This window comes from Taurulus bubalis, assembly GCF_910589615.1.
Source record: "Taurulus bubalis genome assembly, chromosome: 15".
NCBI classification, from domain to species: domain Eukaryota; kingdom Metazoa; phylum Chordata; class Actinopteri; order Perciformes; family Cottidae; genus Taurulus; species Taurulus bubalis.
The window spans coordinates 17252984-17274644 of record NC_136603.1 but is presented as its reverse complement, the minus strand read 5'-3'; the positions used below and the strand labels follow the sequence as shown (position 1 = coordinate 17274644).

The 21661-nt window shown below is 40.7% G+C and overlaps 2 protein-coding genes across 2 annotated transcripts; one reads left to right on the top strand and one right to left on the bottom strand.

The window, feature by feature from the left end:
• Positions 1–947: 947 nt before the first annotated feature.
• On the bottom strand, positions 948–4008 carry ormdl1 (ORMDL sphingolipid biosynthesis regulator 1; the record flags this gene model as incomplete). The annotated part of the gene is made up of 3 exons (XM_079231048.1): positions 948–1814; positions 2142–2293; positions 3835–4008. 3 exons carry the CDS (start codon positions 4006–4008, stop codon positions 1679–1681), a joined length of 462 nt encoding a protein of 153 aa, XP_079087174.1. The 3' UTR covers positions 948–1678.
• A 2830-nt stretch (positions 4009–6838) lies between these two features.
• pms1 (PMS1 homolog 1, mismatch repair system component) lies at positions 6839–21404 on the top strand (the record flags this gene model as incomplete). Its single annotated transcript, XM_079231054.1, has 12 exons — positions 6839–6970; positions 7315–7497; positions 7790–7892; positions 8323–8486; positions 11416–11532; positions 15460–15582; positions 15704–15850; positions 15994–16793; positions 18369–18836; positions 19039–19169; positions 20891–21051; positions 21204–21404. The coding sequence occupies 12 exons, from the start codon at positions 6839–6841 to the stop codon at positions 21402–21404; spliced, it is 2730 nt and encodes a 909-aa protein (XP_079087180.1).
• Between the last annotated feature and the right edge of the window lie 257 nt (positions 21405–21661).

The following is a 21661-nucleotide window of genomic DNA, read 5'->3' as shown; positions in this document are numbered from 1 at the left end:
AGCATGTGTGTAGATGACAACTAATTAGGTTCCCACCATGGCACTGACTAACAAGTCGGACACAAACATGAATCCGACTACGACATCAGCATTACAAATGTTAATAACTCAGTGGAAATAATGGCAGTTTTCTTATGCAAGAGTCTTAGTGAATAGGTCCAGGTGAGGGAGCATTTGTCTTAGTTTTTGTGTGCCAAGCTTTAGGACTTTATTCTCTTTTCTTCATAGCAGCTGGTTAATTTGTACACATTTACAGCTGTTACCACATACCAGCTGAAATAAAGAACTTGACGTTGTTTTCTCACATTCACTTGCAGCTTTTACACCTTTAAAGTTTGATGTGTCAAGGTTGGAGAGGCGGTTTGGCATTGCAACCGACTTAAAATTATTTAAAGAACAAGGTCAAAAAGTTTTGTGGAATCTGAGAGTATCCAGCAACTTGCAAAGCATGGCAATTTGTTTTAAACTATGCTGTATAAAATGTATTAATTTAGCAGATTTTATGCGTTTTTATTGATTCCAATGCTTTGTGTTATTCCGGTGCAATTAGTTGTAATGCTCAATCATTACATCTATTAAACTGTGTGTTAAACATACAGGTTTAGGCTAGTGTTTGTCTTTCCTCATAAGTCCAGGCAATAGGGTCAGTATTGGTTTCCACCACAGCTGAGGGTTCTACTGACCGTCGTCTATGAGAACGTCTCACATCGAGGGTGGATAGCAAATGCTCTGTATTCATCTTTAGAAGTAAACCATGTGTAAGATTCCCTGATAATCTGAGAGAATCCTCAAATTAATTTACTTTTCTGTCATGGGAATTACACAGATTCTCATTACGTTGGTATTCCATAAACTTGTTTATGCACAACAGCAAGAGATGAAACATTTAGAGGGCACAAATGTTTTAATAAGATTAAGAACAAGAACTATCAAGAGCTATGGCCAAACAAAGTAGGACTAGCTGCCTTGATAGCAAAAAGTAAATCTAAAATAGAGCAGCTACATAAATGTAAGTTGATCACAGACATACTGTCGACCTCCCTCAGTAAACACTTACGCAGACAACAATGTGTCTCATTTCTACATACAGGACATATTCACAAAAAAAAAAAATCTGTACAATGAGACGGCCTGCCCTGTTTGAGTTACAAACGAGATAAAGATTCACATACCAAGGAAATCGTGCAAATAAAGAGTATGATTCTATTCTTCACTCAGCATGTATAAGTTTGACACTCATTACAAAATGAGAGTGTACCAATAAACAATGAGCCACAGGCCCCTACCCTTACGAAGTAAACATCTTTGAAAAATACATGTAGGGACATCTGTGGCCAGAAACGGACTCATACTCACAATTTTTGTTGCCATGTGAATTGAAGGCAAAGAAAAACAAAAATAAACTCAACCAAAAAGCCTTGCTGATTCCTGGGCCAGCCCAGGTCTATGCAGGCCAAAAATACATCGTTAAATATTCACATAAGTTAGTAATGCATATGGCATCCTGTCACCTACAGACCTACTCTTGTTTATTTGAAACATTTCCTCTTAGACCTGATATACCTAAACGACGACAGTGACGTTTACACAAACTGTACGACTTAGTACACACGTCTGCGGTACAGACTACACAGACATTTCGACTTCTGTTGCTGTGGGCCACAGCATTTACAATACATTAATACTTGTTGATGCCGAAGATTCTTACTCCGTGTAGTTGTGGCAGCTTGGGGATCAGAACGCTTAAAAGCGAGGCAGTGTTTATGACAAAGTGCGTCGTGTCATACTTTGTGTAGAAGCTTGCCAGGAAGTATCTGCGAAACAAAAAGGGTGAATTAAAAAAACTACACCATGACATCACTTAATAGAAGAAATAGGCAGCAAGACAAAACAAAGGATGTGCAGAACAATTGCCTGTATACAATTATGTAAATTGCAGCATTTCAGTTACCGTGTCTGTTCCACAAAAGTTAACGCTGTTGTCGTGATCAACATCTTTAGCGATGATGATGAAATGCTTTGTTTTTAAGTCTGGTAGTGAGTGGGGATGACCCAGGATTTGACACAACTATGAAATGTTTCCTGTATCTGTGTCTAAATCAGTGCAAATCAGACAGAATCATACGAGATCTAATACATACAGAATGATTGGGGAGATGGTGAAGAACTTTCTAGATGAAGTGAACTGCACGCCGTAGTCAAGTTGTTCCCAATGTGTGAGAAGTCTGGCTTTTCCTTGGTCAGGGGTCTCAAAGGGTGTGCCTTTCACCGCATGCATAAAGACATACATTCCCTGTAGAGACAAAAACACAGCCAGTAGTGCAGTGCTTGCAGTCCGATTAAATGGAGTTTCCTTTGCGTTTTCATCCCGCTTTCCCCACTACAGCTTACAAAATATTGTCGGTTTTGAATCGTGTACATATAGAAATTCTGAAGTAAAAGAGGAGTTCGATCACTTATTTATCTAACGGCCGTTTCTCACTGGACTGCATTGTGTCAGTATGAAAGCTTTCTTAGTCCCAGGGTAAAGGCTAAAAAAAAAAAGAAACAAAAAAAAGCTTTCACACTGACACAATCCTGGCACATTCCAAAAAGGGCTAACCATCTTTGGCCTCAGGCTTGCTGGCCGGGCTCTGGAGCAGGGATAGCCTCGAGTTTGTCCTGAAATTCGACTAAGCACGGGGCTATAAGTTGCCAGTGTGAAACAAGGCTTAAGTAAACAATAGAATTTCAACACATTTTATAGTAGTCATGCGTCATTCTCGAATGTAAACATTAGATATGCGTTACAGCAGACATTCAACTCAGGGCTGGCAGAAATGCAGTGTGAATCCTATAGCCCTGGACTTAGATTAACCCAGGATTCACAATGTGTGTGTGTGAAAAGAGACTAATTCATCCCTGGATCAACTCTCAGACCAGGACTAAGGATATGTTAAAAAAAAATGTGAAAAGACAATTACACTGGTCCAGAGATATTTTGTATTCAAAGATTCTGTCTATAAACAATACCGTTTACTTGGCTGTAAAAGTATTAAAAGAATAAAAATGCGTTGCTGCAAGAGTTTTCGTGTCTAAACAGAAACAACACAGCTCCTGCCTGGTGCTTGGGCTCTCGATAAATACACGTTGCAGGGACAGAAGGGTACGGGAGGATGCAGATGTATTGCCTAGTAAACTAGCTTAGCAACTCACAACTCAGTTCTAGTTATATGCCTCTTTTGTCAAAGCACAAGAATGCAGCTTTAAATGGGAAAACCTGCATTACAGAGGGAAAAGAAGTTTCTTTTCCACAACTAAAATGCTGACATAAAGCCAAGGCATAATCAGCACACTGCAGTTGTATTGTGTCGGAAACAAAAGGCTACAGTTGACCTTAGCAGTTGCAGTTAATAGCCTTCCGTATTGGCTGCGATACACAACCCTTGTCAACTGCTTCGAGCTCGTACTACTTGATGATGTCACAGACGCACATTGACTTTCTTTATTTGAGGCCAGCTGTATAAACAATGAAAGGCCAGTTTTGTCCACAGACCTTATGCGGAGTGGGGAAACGATCATTATGTCCCACGTCAGGCGGCCACAAGGACAGCCTCCCCGAAATTAAGCATATCTTTACAAGCACACACAAACAAGACAGAAAGTAACAGACACCGGGCTGTTCGGCTGAGCACGCATGCATAATTTGTTTTGTGTGGCGACGACTAAAGTCGTCGTGTTCAGAAACTTTATCAGAAACACCCGAAAATCAAAAATGCGTATTGTTTTGGGGAGCAAAGGTTTGTTGCCTCAACGTGTGGTGAGCAGCAGTGACAGTGTGAGGATGTAACTTACAAAGTTGTGTATAACATTAGTGAGAGTCCACACCACTGGCACACTGAAGAAGGGAATGCTCAAGAGCACAATGTGAAGTATTCCAACACCAAGCGCGTAGGTCAGCCAGATCCCTCGACTGTTCATGACCCGAGTGTTTGGGTTCACCTCACTGTGTGCCACACCCACATTCATTCTGGTCTGTGAACAGAAAATGCATACATTTGATCACAAGTCAAGTTTCTTCCCTCTTAACCCTTCAATAAGTAGTGATCATGTTAACAGTAAAGTAGAAGCAGTGATATTGTTAAGAGTAAACTTTCCGCATTGGCTGTCTTGCTCATCAGTGTGGTCAAAAAGGTTTTTACTAAAAAGGTTTAACATTATTATTTCCCCATCAGAATCAGCTTTATTGGCCATGTGTGTTTACACATACATGGAATTTGATTCCGGTTTCACAGTCTTTGTTGTCAAAGTACTTTAAGAGCTTCAAATGCTAGATAAATGGTTTGACATAATACACACTAGAACTGTTAGTTAGGCTCTGAAAAATTCTGTAACAATGTTAACGAGCCTGGGAAATATCAAATATACATAGACTACCTAAGGAGGACATCAGAAGTGCATAATTTACCATTTCTTATGAAGACACAAATGATACTATCTAAATGCCACTGTAGAACTTTGACCTCCCTGCCAATCTAAACATGACAGCAAAAAAAAATAATTAAAAAACACCTTGTGCAATCTTATTGAACTTTACCCTCAGGCAGATTTTCGGCTGCCAGCCGGATTAAAGAAAACGAACAGAGTTGCAAAGTTGCCAACGATACATTTCTTCCACATTCCCAACGAGGCTTGTGCATTTCACCATTCAGCACTTGCCATTTGGTATATATATATATATATATATATATATATATATATATATATGCACACACACACACACACACACACACACACACACACACACACACACACACACACACACACACACACACACAAATGACAAGACTTCATCTTCTTGATTCCAGAACAAATGTAAGTCTCAGACTAACATCACATTGGCCCTACCATTTATCCTGACTGAAAACAACTGTAGAAAGTATGCATCTGCGACAACAGGAGTGACAAGACCACTGGAAAGAATATTAGACATTATTTACATCCTAATATGTTTTTTTTTTTTGTGCGGTACAGATATTACTGATTTAGTGTATTCGCTGATTACTTTTCGTGGCCACAGCTAAATGCACTGCTTACATAACGTTACCTTTAGTTGCACAAATACATAAAATCAAGCTGATGAAACTTCTAAGTGACCTAATGGGGGCTAATTTGTTGTATCTATACTTCAATGTGCTTCTTGTCTTGCCAAGATGTGGACACTCTAGACTAGACCATGAGACGTCCCTCGCTTGGACATGTCCTCGTCACCAGTACATAGCCCGGACCAAAGCACCGCTGTCCTAACCCGAGTTGTTCAGCGTCGTTACATAAAGCAGCAGTCGTGTGGTTAAAAGCGTCACATTAAACTGAGCGCTGACAACTTACAAGTAGTAGCGAGCAGTGGAGGTAGGTGTAGAAACAAACTGCTACGGAGAGAAATGTTTATGTCCTTATTGATGTGTGCAGGTCCCGAGCGCAGACGGTAAGTCGTTAGACTGACCTGAGCGGAAGTAGTCGTGGTTCCGAAAGATAGCTGGGCACAGATGCCCTATACTCCGCTTGTCAGGCTGTGCCTCAACGCCGACAAGTTACACGAACCAGGTGGTTGTGTTGACGTTTAGATTAAATCTGCCTGAAAGTGAGGGTTGGTTAGAGGCTTTCCATGTTTGGTTTTGGAATGATAATCCAACAAAAAGCTAGGTTTCTAATTAGCCGTACCGAAAGTTGTACCTTTGAGTCTAAACGCGGGGTACAAATTATTTCGAGACACACAACTGCCTTCCTGTCCCTTCCAACCAATCAGCGTGTCAGGAAGGGGGCGGGAATCAGGTCGTTTCCGGTGTGAGGCTCATGTCTGTTGTTTATGAATCGATTCAACAAGGTCTGCAGTCAAAAGGACTCTACCAAGTCAGTATCTAACTAATATTTAACTATTTATGATCACCGATGTTTAGCTTAATAAGAGTGTGTTGAGGTTTGTAAGAAAGTGGGGTTTTAATGGTTAGCTAACGAGTCTAAGCTACAAAGATAAATTCATAGCAATTAAGTTAGCTAATCTAATGTTAACCTCAGCAACCTAACAATACTGTAAAACCCATTGTATTATGGTGTTCAGATGACATCACATTTCTCTATTATGTTTAATTGTTTCTGACCAAATTGTGTCCTGACTAAAATAAAATAATTTGAATGTTTCAGTAAACTGGCACTTCCCTCATAAAATATAATATAACTACAATAGGTAGTATTTCTGTCAGGTGACTGCAATAAATCAGTATTTTTTAAAAAAGAATCATTTTGAAACTAGAAATCAAGACTTACATCTCTTGTTTCAATTAAGATCAAGCTTGTTAATTAATGTAAATGCTCAGTCTGACGTTTTTTTAAATTGTTCATCTGTTAATTGTTCATCTTAATTTGTTAGGCTATGCTTGTGCCGCAAATGAAGAAAAAAAAACACCTGCTCAAGCTTGCACTCATGCCTGTATTTTCATTGCCATGAATGAAACTGGTTTATCATGTCTCAGGTGTTTGGGTAAGACCCTGGTTGAACCTATCTGAAAACATCAAAAAATAACAACAACCACGTGCAGTGTTAAATTACCTTTTCTTATCAATTGACGTAGTCCTAAGAAGGAAACTTGAATGTGTTTGAATGTGTCTTCCTTGCATTTTATGGCATCATTTATACATTGAAATTCTGGTTCATGGAAGTGTTCTGTAGCATGTGAAACCACAGATCGAGTTTTCGAGTTCGCTCTATACAACATGACAGGCGATGTCATGTTGTTGTGACTCAACAACAGTCAAAAGTATCAAACTAAAACCAGACTTCTCTACACAGGTACCTTAAATCATGAAGCAGCTCCCTCCGGATACGGTCCGGCTGTTGTCCAGCTCCCAGGTCATCACCTCTCCCGTGAACGTTGTGAAAGAACTGATGGAAAATTCCCTGGATGCTGAGGCTTCGAGCATTGACGTTAAACTGGTACAGTCTCTAAAGGACTTTGGAACAAGGAGAAATGTATTTTGAGATGATGAATTATGAGTAGTGGTGTCTCTATGAGGTTTTGTCTCAATAGAGCTGTAATAGATGCAAGAGTACATCTATGTTTTGCATCTCAGGACTTTGGAATGTTTAACCGCCCTTGTTGATTGGGGTTTTCTTGCCTATTTTAGCTATTTAGCAACACACTGCTATAAAGACATTAATAGATTATCACTATATTTTTATTCTACAGTTTAGCGTGTGCTTTTTAATCCTCAAAAATACAGATTGGGATTTCCCCTTCAGTTGCACAGGCAGTCGACAGTATTATTTAATTTTTGCAGGAGAACTATGGTTTGGACCGGATAGAAGTGCGCGATAACGGCCGTGGAATCAAAGCTGATGATACTCCTGTGATGGCCGTGACACACTTTACTTCAAAGATCTGTAGCAACGAGGACCTGGAGCGACTGGAGACATACGGCTTCAGAGGGGAGGCGCTGGGCTCCATCTGTTCCGTGGCCGAGGTGACAAGTATTTAATATTTATGTCAGTTCAAAAGAATACAAATAAAAGGCAAATGGGACAGAATTATCGGATGTCATGCATATTGACCTGTAAATTGTGTACATGCACTGAGTTAATAGCAAAGTTCAGAAAACAATCTCACTCATGCATACATTAATGTGAATGTACAGATAGCCTGACTTTTTGATTTATCGGTATATATTAGGAATGAAATATACACTCTGGCTTAATGCAGCATATAAACTGGCATTGATGGCAACCTGATGTTTTCATTGTACTCTTTCCTTTTAGGTGGCTGTCATTACGAAGACAGAGGAGGATGACATCAGCACCCAGTACACGCTTAACTTCTCAGGGGAGATTGTGTCTCAGAAGCCGTCTCACTTAGGTCAAGGCAAGGCACCAATAATTTAATAAGTCTCGAAGTGAGCAACAAAAATCGAGGACTGCTTTATTTAATGAAACGGTAATGTGGAACATTGAAGTCAAGGTCACAGACACTTTGACATTAGTTAAAAATGTTTGACTCCGCTAGCAGCCGCATTATCTCCTGTACTATGAATGTGATTCATTCTGGGATTCTTAGATTATACTGTTTATGAATATCTTGCAAAAAACAGTACAAAGACAATTTTTTTTAAAGGGATCACATGAAAATCTTCCTGATAGAGGTAATATTGGTGTTTATTATGAAAAGTTTCAGAATAACTCACACTTTGACCAGTGTTCAGTGAGATCTGTCTACCGGAGTCCTTTAGCCTTGTTGCACGAAAAGTACATTTTATGATAAAAGCTGTTGCACCTCTGCTCGTTGTGTGTTATAGGCACAACAGTGAACGTACTGAAGCTTTTCAAGAACATTCCAGTGAGACGTCAATACTACTCCACGACCAAGAAGTGCAAGGAGGAACTGAAGAAAATGCAGGACCTGCTGATGGCTTACGCCATTATAAAACCGGCCTTGAGGCTCACACTCATTCACAATAAGGTCAGCAACTCCTTCTCCCTTTTCAGTTTTCAATTAGTAAAGAAAAAAATCTCACTGGTGACAGACAGCTTTTAATCAGCAGCATACAAATATATGCATAGTGTATATTATTTACAATCAACACTGGGGACCAATTTTAAAAGCATGTAAAGTTAAAATGATTGTAAATATTATTTTTTCTTCAGTCACTCACCAAGCAATCATATAACTGTGCCCTTTTAAAGTGATATGCAACTCAAAATGATTAAGGACCTTAACAATAATCTCTTTTGGGCTTGACAGTTGATTGTACAAGTTTTGGTGTTGAAGTTTGGGACATAACAAAAAAGGCAGTTGTGGTCAGCTTGTTTTCACGTCACTTATAATGGAGTTTTATGCTGGAAAACGGATATCAAAATGTCCTACAGCATAAATCATGCTGTAGGACGAAGCTGTTGAACTGAGCAATCTGTGTTTTCTACTCAGTCATCATTTCCTCAAAAGATGACTAACTACACTGCTATGTCTTTGATTTCTCTGGATTATTATGCCTAACAACCTTGCCAAAATTGAATGCCATATGTATTACCACAGCCCAAATGTTCAATATTAACAAGCCCAAAATGTTCCAAGTGATGCAGGTGTTGCGTTCCTGCTCAGACAGTGCGTCCTGCATGCACAGCATCCACTAGATGTCCTCCTTAGTCTTCAAATGAACCAACATCACTGGCTCAAAAGCACCCTCCGTTTGTGTTCGTATTTACAGTATATGTATGTAGCTGTATGTGTGGTGAACTTAAGATGACATAAAAATGGTCTGTATGGAGATTATTGCTGCACAGGAGTAATAGAGATTTAGTGCAGCTTTTAAAAATATATCTGTAATAATCCATTTATTTCACAATGATCTTGGACTGAAGGGTAGTTTGTATTATTTGAGATTCAATTAATAAATGAAAAAATACAAAAAACAAAAACAAAAAACATATAACATATATATGGCTCCTGCTAACAATTCTTTTTATTTCTGATTAGTCCAATCTGTTGAAACGTTTTTCTTTTAATCGTTCAGAGCACAATGTCAGAAAATTGTGGAAAATTCCCCATCCCAATTTTCCAGAGCTCAACTTGACATTATTCAAAAACCCAAAAAAATAATGGCACTTGGTGAAAACAGTAAATCCTCACATTGGGGATAAGCTAGAACCAGAAAACGTTTGGCTTGTTACTTGATAAATTAATAATTTATTTTTAAAACAGATAAACCTTCAACAGATTCTGCAGTAGTATTTATTAAATACACTGTGGGATAAAGTATGGTAACCTCTAGGAAAATGACATGTACAAAAAGGACTATTTGGTATGTAACCAATGTACTGATCTCTCATTCCAACCACTCACCTCGACTCCTCTAAAAAACATGAATTACTGATCATGACTTTACGTTCCAGTGTAACACATGTGACTCTTGCAACTTTGACTGTTTCCCTTCATAGTGTGTAATTGGCTTCAAAGCGTTGCTCTTGGGGAGTTTTGGTTAATGTCCATTACCAAATGGACATGGAAATGATTGGGTGAGGTAGTTGACAATAGAAGATTAACTAAATATAACGAGCACACGTACCAAAACAGTGCTTCATATTCCACGATGTCCAGTTTAAATAATTTTAATCATTAGTTAAATGGAGGTTGCATGTTTTTGGTGTAAGATCAGCAATTTAGTTTTTTTTGCATGTTTTTTTTTACCAGTTCTGATCACTTTTTATGACCCGTGCCCTGGCTTGCACAGGGTTGTAGTCTTTTAAAGTGCACAATAAAAAAGCCAGTTATTTTGGGTTGCTCCATTGTATAACCCTAGATTTATCAGCGGTGGAATTATTTAGCAATTAGACATTTCCATCCCTTGTGCCCTTTCCCACCACAGCTAAGCGTAACTGTCAGGTGCTCCAAACACAAATATGGCTGACTGTGAGCTCTGATTTGGCTGATTATGACACCTGAGTAAGTTGCTGAACACAGCTGCGGACTTAACCCCGGATTCTGTTTCAGGCTGCAGCCAGTTTGTACACAGAAGTGTATATAGGAGGTGTGGGTCACGGAGGGGCCACACGTTCATAGAAATCAGTTTGGAGGTGGTCAGAGGAAGGTAGTGAAGCCATTTCGTACAATCAGCACTCGGTTGCCCCTATCCGTTATCTCCAACTCTGCTATTTGGCCTGTGTCGTGTTTCACAGCTTCTTCAAGAACTGTTTACAGGACTGATCCATTTACATGGGCCAAATTGCGTATTTAATAGCCGAGACATGCCCTGCAAACAGAGTGCATGCTTTTAGAAATCTACACCCGGCTAATATGTTCACTGGTGGACACAAACTACGAGCCCACACGTTGTGGGTGTCAACATATTGTGTACCGAAGATATTTTCTGATCCGACAGAATTCCAAAATTATATAAGCATTTGACTTTTTTAAATGTACCTTTGTGTCACCAGTCCCTGAACAAAATCATAGTTTAAACTGAATATTTTTGAGCCAGTATTGTAATTGGGATTTTTTTCTTCTGAGATTTACTATTATAGCGTGCCGACTCTATATAGCGTGCCGAATATATCTACAAATATTGGTCGCATTATGGCATCTTGGGTTTGAAGTTTAGATAAAGCCATCAGATCTTCTTGATAATAATAATGGAACGATTCATTTTGAATGTACATTTTAAAATCTATCCACTTTTACATTGGCAACAATGACCTTTCCATATCTTTTATGTTCTCTTCCCTAAACTGTGTCATAGACTGATAAGACTTCTGCTGCTTTGCTGGTTTTTGTCCATCTCTTCCTGAATCATCAGACAGAAACTAAATGTATGTTCCTAACTGCACACGTGTTTATGCAGTGTGAATCACCTGATGCGGACTCATGGAAGTTGACGGGTGTCATATCGTTGCAGGTGGTGGTTTGGCAGAAGGCCACGGTGGCCGATCACAGAAGTGCCCTCCTTGCTACACTGGGAGCCAGCGCCGTTGCTAACCTGCTCCCTTGCCACCATCACCAAGAGCAACCGGAGGTTAGTTCAGGGGAAATATGCAGAGATGAGAGAGAAAAAGAACCAAACTACAACATTGCTGGCAGAAATACATGTATGTGCTTACTTAAAATCATTCACATTTTAGATGAGTCAGTTTGACATCAAGGCACATTTCAGACACAAAGGCAAGTCAAGGTGCTTTACATAAGCATTAACATACAAAACAAGTAAAACTGACAATAAGACATCATAAAAGAGAGAATAAATAAGAATAAACAGTAGAAATAAGGTTGATTTAAAGGATTTAAAAGGTACAGAAGGATGATAATTGAACATCTTGAAATGACTCAGGAAAATCAGTGGCAAACAGAAAAGTATTAAGCTTCAATTTAAAAGAATGAAAGGTTCGGGCAAACCTGAAGGTTCTGGAAGTTTATTACAGATCTGTGGTTCTGAGCAAGCCGGATCTTAGAGCACATATGTTCCATGCACTTATTCAGTGACTATATGGTTGATAATAATCTGGGTTTATAGTTATGTAAATCTTTCCGAAGCTAGATGTTGAATAGAGCTGGACCAAGAACGGACCCTTGAGGAACTCCCCAAGTCATTGCTGTTCGTTCAGTTGTGTAAGGATCAACCAACACAAAGTACTCTCTGTCGTTCAGATGGGACATAGACCAGTTGAGACTGTGAGAGAGAGGTATGTTATGGCTGACTGTGGCAAACGCAGCGCTGACATCCAGCAGCACTAAGACACAGACTTTGCCGTGGTCTGATGTATTTTAGGACTTTCATGAGAGCAGTCTTTGATTGGGGGAAAAAAAACAATTATTTACTTACAAGAAGATATTGAGCTGATGGAAAACTACTTTTTGTATGATTTCACAGAGAAATGTGAGGTTTGATATGGACCTTCATGTTTGAGGTGTCAAACTTGATCTTTTAAAAAAAAGAGGCCTGATTGCTGCTGTTTTCAGTATTTTGGGGAAATGTCCTGAAAGGAGAGGGGTATTGACTATTTCCAGGGGGTCTGGTGCCACGCAATTAAAAACATTCTTTAGAAAGCTTGGTGGGAGAATGTCAAGGCTGCAGAAGGAATAACTTAAACGTAACACAATCTCGTCCCGGGGTTATGGCTGATGGGATCAAATTGTGTCATGCAGATAGAATTGGTTTTAAGAGGAAGCATGGATGACGTGGACCATTTGCCTCATACGGAGGTACTGACAGCTTACCTGCTTTTTAAAATTGTGTCAAATTTGAAAGAAGACACAAGAGTGACCTGAGAGAATAACATCACTAACCACAACACTAGAAATATTGAGACCTTTGTGATAACTCGGTCAGGAGTGTGACCCTTTTATTGTACAGGCCAGGTTAGTCCAGAGCTATCAGAAAGCAAGAGACTGCAATAGCACCACTGTCCTGGAGGCTGTCAACATGGATAAAATGGTTTAAATCACCAAACATTACTCGACAAGTCGATGCAGATAGTTGACAATTGACACTTTCGACGCTCATGCTTGCGTCGAAAGTCGAAAATTAATGTTAGTGGCCTTTCAGGGCTTAACTTTTAAAATTGCTTACCAGGCTGGCAACCTAAAAACTTAAAATATGTTTGGTAACACCACATTTAAGAACAAACAGGAGGGATGTAGTTAACCCTGTCTGACTGTCACACAGACCATTGCTCAGTTCAACAAAGTCTCCTCTGAAAAAAGGATGACATGAATATGAAAAGAATACAAGGAGTGCACTGCATTCTGATGGATGAGAGTCACGGGCACACGGCACGGCCGAGCTGGCCCGGAGCCGCATGCCACCACTCCCACCTCCTCTTGTACACAATTCGCACTCTTTGCTCTCATACTGTGGCGCCCATGTCCCTTTGCCTTTCATTTTGGGGCTATTATGGCAGTTCATCTTCATAAGGCACACACTCGCCCCCTTAAAAAAAGATCATTGTCAACAAGTTTAGTGTCATTTTCAGTCAACATTCAAATAGGATCAGGCATTTTGACATGCGGTCAAATCTTCTTTAAGTCAGTGTCTTTGACATCGTGTGAAACTAGTGCTGAACAAGTGAAACAAGAACTTGGAAACAAGTTTGAAATATGTTGAATTGCATTGGGAATAAATTACATGACTCAATGTCTCCATTTGTTTTTACTTGCAGTTAGCTTTTTTAATTGCAACTGTCAATATTACATGAAATGTCTGGTTAAGATGGATACGTTTTGCAGAGCAAATGAGAGCATGCACGTTACACACTGGACCGTGAGCTAATCACCTCATCATGAACGCCTGGTCTGAAGCCAGCAAATGTGGTCAGCTGGTGGCGGGCCAACTACTCCCTTGCCCTTTTCTCTTGAGTTCTTTCCTGATGAAGAGTGAGTGATTTTTCGTTAGCTAAGCTTTGCTGTGCTGATCGTAATTGAATTATTGTCGAGCGGTAACTTTCTGCTTGGTCACGGTAGGTGTCATGTGGCTCGTACCTGCTGCTCGGCTGCCAGCTAATCGAGGCTGACAGATATGGAGCAGCCCTTTTCACCCTGTTTCTCTCTCATTTTCCTCTTTGTTGTTGTTGTTTTGCTGCTGCACTTTGGTGCCAAGTTATGAGAACGACCTTTCACCTTTTCCCTCTTTCTCCCTTCAGCAATGAAAGAGAACGTTTCTCCTCTCTGTCCCCGACACCAAAGCTTAGTGATCAAGGGGACCAGGTTGACAATTTCACCGGGGCCTCGCTCCGGGAGAGTTGTAAGAGCTGTTCCTCTGCAGAAGTAAATGTGACACTCTTTTTTTTGGGGGGGGGGCTGCAGGACTACACACAGCATCGGCCCTTCGGGGCCAGAGGTGCCATTCGTGCTCTCATAAAGTGACCCTAATGAGCAGAAATAGAGAGAAGCACATGTGCCCCGACCTGAAACAGCAGTTCATTTATTAACTTCATTAGCGTGCGTTGCTGCTAATAATGAGTGGCCATGTGGGGGGAAAAAAAGCATAGCTGCGCCGCCTACAATCTGTACAACATTTATAGCTTTCCATAATTTCTTACTAGCTTACATTAATAATGGAGTTTTAAGTGTAATTGTTCGGTTTTATGTCGAGTCATCAGTTTGAGCTCATGAGAACTGCCTCTGGCATGATTCTGGGTGAAAGGTAGTCGCGTACGACATGATCATAGTGGAGCCTGCATGTTGAGAGGAACCCACAAACCCCAGCGTCTCACTGCCTGTCTTTCTTGATCGTTACCAAATTTACTGTGAAAAGAAGTTTTAGCGGCTTTACTCCTCGAGCTCATTATACTATGACAGTGTATGTACAGTACCGTAAAATTCGGGTTATAAGCCGCTACTTTTTTCCACAACTTTGACCCGTGCACCTTTAAATGTTGGTGCGGCTAATTTGTGGATTTTTCCGAATCTAAATGTAGCAGCAGTTGCAGAGACATGTTAGCTAGCGAGCCTTAGCTAGTGAGCTAACTAGCACTAGCGAGTTAGCTAGCACTAGCTAGTGAAATAGTAGCAGCAGCAACAGCGGCTTATGAACCGCCGTGGCTTGTTTATGATTAAATACAACCTTTTGGGGGTTTTTAGTAGATGCGGCTAATAAAAGGGTGCGCCTTATAGCCCACAATTTACGGTAAATGCTATGACCGGTGCTGAGCGCCGGTTTGCTTGTGCACAACCAGAATGAATGGCTCCATTCCCAGCTGTGCAGCTATGCTGTCAGCAGAATGGATCAAGCGTGCCGTCTCTTCATTGAAAGTGTAACGACGGTAAGGTTTATGAAACGTCCAGGTGTTACACTGTGATGCCACACTGCCAGCATGTCAATTTGAAAATGTTTGCAAAAGCCCGAAGGTCCCATTTAAGAAACGTCTCGTATTTTCCTAGTTTATGTGTGAAACCTGCTTTGTGCTTTGTCTGTTTTAATACCGTCATTGTTTTGTATTTTATTCAGATTCTCTTAGAAGGCTTTTTTCCAAAGCCTGGAGCGGATTACTCTTCTACGAGCTCTTCTAACGCTGACAAAACATTTATATTTGTCAACAACCGGCCTGTCCACCAAAAAGATATAATGAAGGTAGAGTCATTCTGGATAACTCGATTCATACAATTTCATACCTTTTCAAATCTAATGCCTTCTTTCATGTCATGTTTACCTGACGCCTTTATCCTGGTTGGACTGTGCGATCGATCATCAGTTGCTACGTCAACACTACAGCGCTCAGTATCCGGACGACCCAATCCGAAACCGCTATCCCACCGCCATGCTCAAAGTTACGGTTCCACCATCCTCACTCGACGTCAATCTGACACCGGACAAGACCCAGGTTCTTCTTCATAACAAGGTAGCTATGAAATTCAGTGTGTTTGGATAGAATTGCTTGCTTTATTGGGGGAATAAAGGCCTTCAAGACTACCAGATGTGATTGGATAATTCTGTGCATCGTCAATACTTTCTTTTACCATTTGTTATCGGTCTGAAATTTAGGAGGCTGTGCTGACCGCATTAGATGCATTACTGGTTTCTCTCTATGGCTATCGGCCCGATGGTGACTCCCCAGCTGAGACGTCCCCCTCACCGCCGAGCACTTTGCAGGCTGAGGCTTCGCGACCGGACAGCGAACAAAGCGTCGGGAGGGCCGACAGTCTCCGCGGTAACTTCCTCAACAAGGCACCTGAACATGGTGACACAGCGCTGTCAACAGCAATGAGCACCGATGCTACACTGCACCGCCAAACCTCAAACGGCAGCTCTTCGTCCTCTGTAGCAGAGGACTGGATTGTCAACCAGTTCCCAGCTGGGCTTGAGACCAACTTTTCTCTCTGTGCTGACGAGACGGCTCAGAGCTGCACTCAGGCAGCAGGACTGGGTTTAGCGGAGAGACTCACGGACAATGCTGTGTCAGGTGCAGACTCGAGCAAAGACCAGATATCAGCCGAAGACTGGAGCCGGGGGACGGCTTTGACCGACCCCGTATCACGAGAACCCCTGCAGCCCGTCAAAATCCATCAGCCCTCAAAGAACAGACATTCTGACTCTGATGAGATCAAGAGTCAGAGCAGCTCGAGCAAAAAGATGGTCAACGCCATAACAGAGAAGCGGGCTGCTCTGACGGCCTACGACCTGATCAGTAACCGCGCCATGAGGGCACCGCTGTCTCCCGCCGCGCTGTTCGAGAAGGAGGCCAGAGTAGAGGTCCTCAGGAAGAAACCGACAGCCAGCCTGCAGGAGATCAGCGTCACCGTTCACGAGAGGTGGAAAAATCTGAGGGAGGAAGAACGTAAGAAGTGAGTTTCCAGACCTTCACCTTTCCAAGCATTTGTTTCCATTTCTTGTTACTTGCAAGGCAGAGAGAGGGGAGGGGAGAGTCTGACCTGTCATTTGCATGTGTACTGCCTTGTCTGGAATTTTGTTTATATGAGCTGTGTTTCTAATTTCCAGTGTAAAAGGGGGTTAATGACATTCACCGCAGTACAACAAGTATTGCTAATAGTGAAATATCCTCCATTTCCAAAGTATCTCACCATAAAATACATGTTTATCACATTTGGCTCATAACAGATTTTTGAGCCAAACTTCTTTTTTTATGTATACAAAACCTTGCTCCCTCAGAGTCAAATTATTGACATCTATGAAGGTGAGACGGGGGTAGAGTTATTTGAAGAAAAAAAATTTGTATATATATATATATATATATATATATATATATATATATATATATATATATATATATAAAATGGGGTGATCAGACAAATAATAATTAATAATAAACCAGTTATGAAGTGTGATGAGAGGTGAATCAGAATGATCCAGATGCACAGGCATACTGTGGTACCTTCCAATCTCTATCCACTGAGCTACTCAGCAAGAAGCGTCATAGAATAACACCGTTACACAGCGCAGAAGGTGCTTCAAACCCAACTATGTTAGATTACTGCATACCAATTTAAAGTAATTGCAAAGTTGCATAATGTGCATCAGCAGTAGCTGGGGCCTCATATAAGGTATGGCAGAGCATATGGAAAAAGACATCTGTTTAGAATCCTGCCCTGCCGTCCTAAACATGAAACAAGATGTGGCAAGCACTTGGCTCCTTTCACTGTTAAGTGGCACACCACTTCTAGGAATTACACTTGCACAAGTTCACCAAGCAGGTTCTTTGAATAATGGGGTGCTGAAGTGTAAGCCCTAATGCCTAACATATGAAGATCGATGGAATCACCAGTTGGGAAACTGTTTTTTATAGACAAGAACAGATGGAAAGCTTAGCAGCTGCTGTGCTACACAGATTTAAACATACAAGTAAGTTATCAACAGGCACACCATTGTTTATAAAGCAAGATTTCAAAGACGTCTTAGAGATCTGTATCACTGATTTAGGTGGACTTGGATGCCTAGGTTACATATTACTGCATTCTGAATGGCTAATTTGAGTGTGAAACAGGTCTTAACTAGTAAGTAAGTAGTAAGTAAGTTTATTTATATTGCACTTTTCACAGACAAAGGTCACTTTTCAAACTACAATCTGAAGTAATTTAAAGGCTGTTGAAACAAATGTGTTTCATAACCCAGACAATGAAGTATTGCCCTTCCATAAAGTGGAGGGCCTGACAACAGACAGGTTTACATTATGTGTCAAACACTGATGACATCATTTGGGTTATTTCCTCTGAATCTTTGGCGTACTCATCGTGATGAGTAAACTGAATTTCATGTCTAAAATCGGTGGAGTGCGCTTTTTAATTTAGCCTCGCTTGGGCATGTTTTTGCATTATAAATATCCAAATCAATGCATGCTGGAATAGATTTTAAAGGGTTGTCACTACTGTTGTAACTCAAAGAGACTTTGTTGAACTCTGCAGGTATGAGGAGAAGGCGAAAAAACACCTGGAACACCACGACCAAAGGACCAAGTTGGCCTCGGCGGAAGGCCCCAGAGAGACGAGTGTGAGCACCCCGAGGGGCCATGCACAGGGCCAGAAACGCAAGGGCCCACTGTCCAACCAGCAGCTGCTGGACGAGCTCTTCTCTGCACAGCCACAAAAGAAGATGAGGAACCCTGCACCGAAGCCCTCGCAGCTCCTCCCCTGCAGTGTAGCTGCCCTTCGGCTGCAGCTTCAGCGCCTTTCATCCCAGAGCGGCGCAGTGCCACGGGGCCTCCGCCTTGTAAACCGGCTGGCCTCTCAGAGCGCCTGGGTCATTTTATGTGGTCAGAGGCTCATGTTGTTAAACCCATTTCGAGTGGAGGAGGCCTTGCTGTTTAAGAGACTCCTAGAGAATAATATACTTCCAGCAGTGAGTCTCCAGAACCCTATACAGTTAACAGATGGGTAACGTATCAGTCACTTCTCACTAGCAAAATGCCAACCCTGTAGAAAACTGCACACTCATCTGATTTCTTCACATACATATATGCATGAGACTATTTTTAGGATAAACAAATCCTAATCATTGGTTTATATTAGGACTTTTCTAAATTCCTGAAACAAACAGTTGTTGTATGTTAAACATCTCCTTGTCTCTCTTGTATAGAAGTCTGGGAGGGGCTGGATTTACTGAAGCTTTGTGCAACATGGAGAAACAAAGCCCCGAGCTGAACGGAGGGGCCTTCTTCTCCGATCCCAGGCTTGTGGCGAATGGCTTTAAAATCAAACTCACTCCAGGTACATAGTAAATACAAATTCTGACTGTAACGCTGTTGTATATGTATAATATGACTGAACATTCATTCGCCAATTGTGTCCCTTTGAACCTGATTACCTGATTCCAGCTCTTAAACAGTCTAACACAGCCAATCAATCAGAAAACTGGCCTTTCTTATTTCTGTTTTTTTTTTTTTTTTGTCGTGTTTTTAAAGGTCTCATGGATCGTCAAGTGTTATCTAACAAAATGTTGGAGCTATTTGCCATCATTTAATGTCATAGTTCACTAGTCCTTTAGAAATGTCAAACATACAGTCCTGAGTAACTGGATTAAAGGCAATTATTTCTGACAGAGTTTCTGTGTGTCAGATTAGTTGTGGATACAACTGAATATTCCCATCCCTTCAACAAATGTGTCCATCATGAAAAACTATGAAGGATGAAATGGAGAAGTTTTACATCATGAGGACCAAACAACCAAGTATGTTTTATTGTAATTAAAAGAGTTGACTTTCATAATGGATCAGGAAAAGTGCAAATAATAACAACACGTTCTGACTACTTCATATATTATGTACATTGACCACAGCATCTTTACTCACACATACACGGAGGAAAGTAAAGTTTTGTAGCAAATTATCTGTGAACTGAGCACATATTTTAACATTTAACAAACTAAGAAATTAGCCATATTAACCAAACAATCTGAAAACAAGTTAGTATGCAACTAGTATAATATATAATGCAATCATATTATGATCATATTAGATATAATGATCAAAAATGTTTATACTGAGCATAGTATATATTTTTTTCAGGCAGATCAGACTTGTGGTCCTGATAGTAGTATAATAATAATAATAATAATAATAATAATAATAATAAATGAAGTCATCGGTAAGGGTGATGAGAATAAACCAGAATAACTCCAATTAAACTTGTTTTTGTCAGCTTCTTCATCATTATTGTGACATTATTTCTCTGTTCGCTTGCAAGGGGTATACAGTGTCCTGTGAGCGTTGGTTGTTTTTGTTGCTGGAATGGTTCACCTCACTTGACATTGGCTCTGCCTGCCTGCGTGGTCTCACAGTGGGTTTGTACCCCAGTGTGCATGTGTTGAGAATGGTTGCCCTTTAAGAAATTCAAGGAATTTTCATTTGGCACTGCCAGCCTCGGTGTGTGTGCATGGCAGTGGGGTGCAAGGTAGCGGCACACATAAGGTGGCTTTATTGCACAATCTCTCCTGCATATCCTACCGACCCCATTGTCTAAAATGTGTCATTGTATTTTTTTAACTTTTATGATAATACGTTGATACAGTTAAATTAAGTCCACATACATTTCTAAAAGCAAATGTACTGGACTATGCAATGTTGCTAAGGCGACACAAGCAGACATATTTAAGTTAAAATATTATACTTGCCTTTGTTTGTCCAGGTTTTTTCTTTGTACCTTTCTGAGTTCATTCTGCATCCAAAGTTATGTGTCAGAAATATAAATTGTGCATGATTTGCAGTATTTCCTCGTGAAATGAGAAGCTATCATTCTTCCACCCTACAAGACAACTTCCTTCCAGTCTGCTGGGGCTTCTATTAGTCATTTAACACTCCATTTGGCTCTTTGCTTGTTTGGCTTGGTCGTCATTCCAGCCGTAAACCACAATATTTATTTATTATTCTTTCCTGGAGATAGTAGTAGCGTCTGGAGTATATTAATCCTTGTTTTCTGCTTGTTTTGGCCAGGCCTCACGTCAGCCGAGAGACATCTGGAAGTGACAGCAATGGCAGACTGCGTGCCTTTCCTCGGTGTGGAGGACCTCAGGGAGATCCTGACAGCAGTTCTTCACAGGAAGGCCCGGACCGTGCAAGAGTGCCGGCCACTTAAAGTCACAAACTACCTGCAAGTGAGAGACGCTATTAATTAAGATTAGCAATGAATAACCTGTTTGCGCTGTTATGTATATTTATTATATATATATATATATATATATATATATATATATATATATATATATATATATATATATATATATATATTGTATATTTTACCTCACAGGGTGAAGCAGTACGCCTTGCCCGTCAGTTACCTACAAATTTATCCAGGGAAGATGTGACGGAAACCCTTCTACGGATGGATCAGCAGCTCGCTGAAAGCAACCAGACCTGCATCCACGGACGACCTTTTCTCCAACTCCTGTCTGACGTCCCTTCTACAGACCAGGAAGCTAAAGCTCTGCTGAGGCCTTTAGAGCTGTAAGAAGAAGACACCTCAATCAAAAACATCAGAGCAGTGCAATATCTATGATTATTCTCAATGTTATCTTCCTGAGTTGTTTGCATTCTGCTCAAATGATGTCCAACTTTCGTTACAGAACAATAAAAGTATTTTTCCACATTTTGAGCATGGGTCAAGCTTTTAACTCATGTTCATTTCTATTTAGTTTCTCCATTTTGCAATATTCCATTCCATTATCCAAACCACTTATCCTATTCAGGGTCGGGGGCGCTGGATCC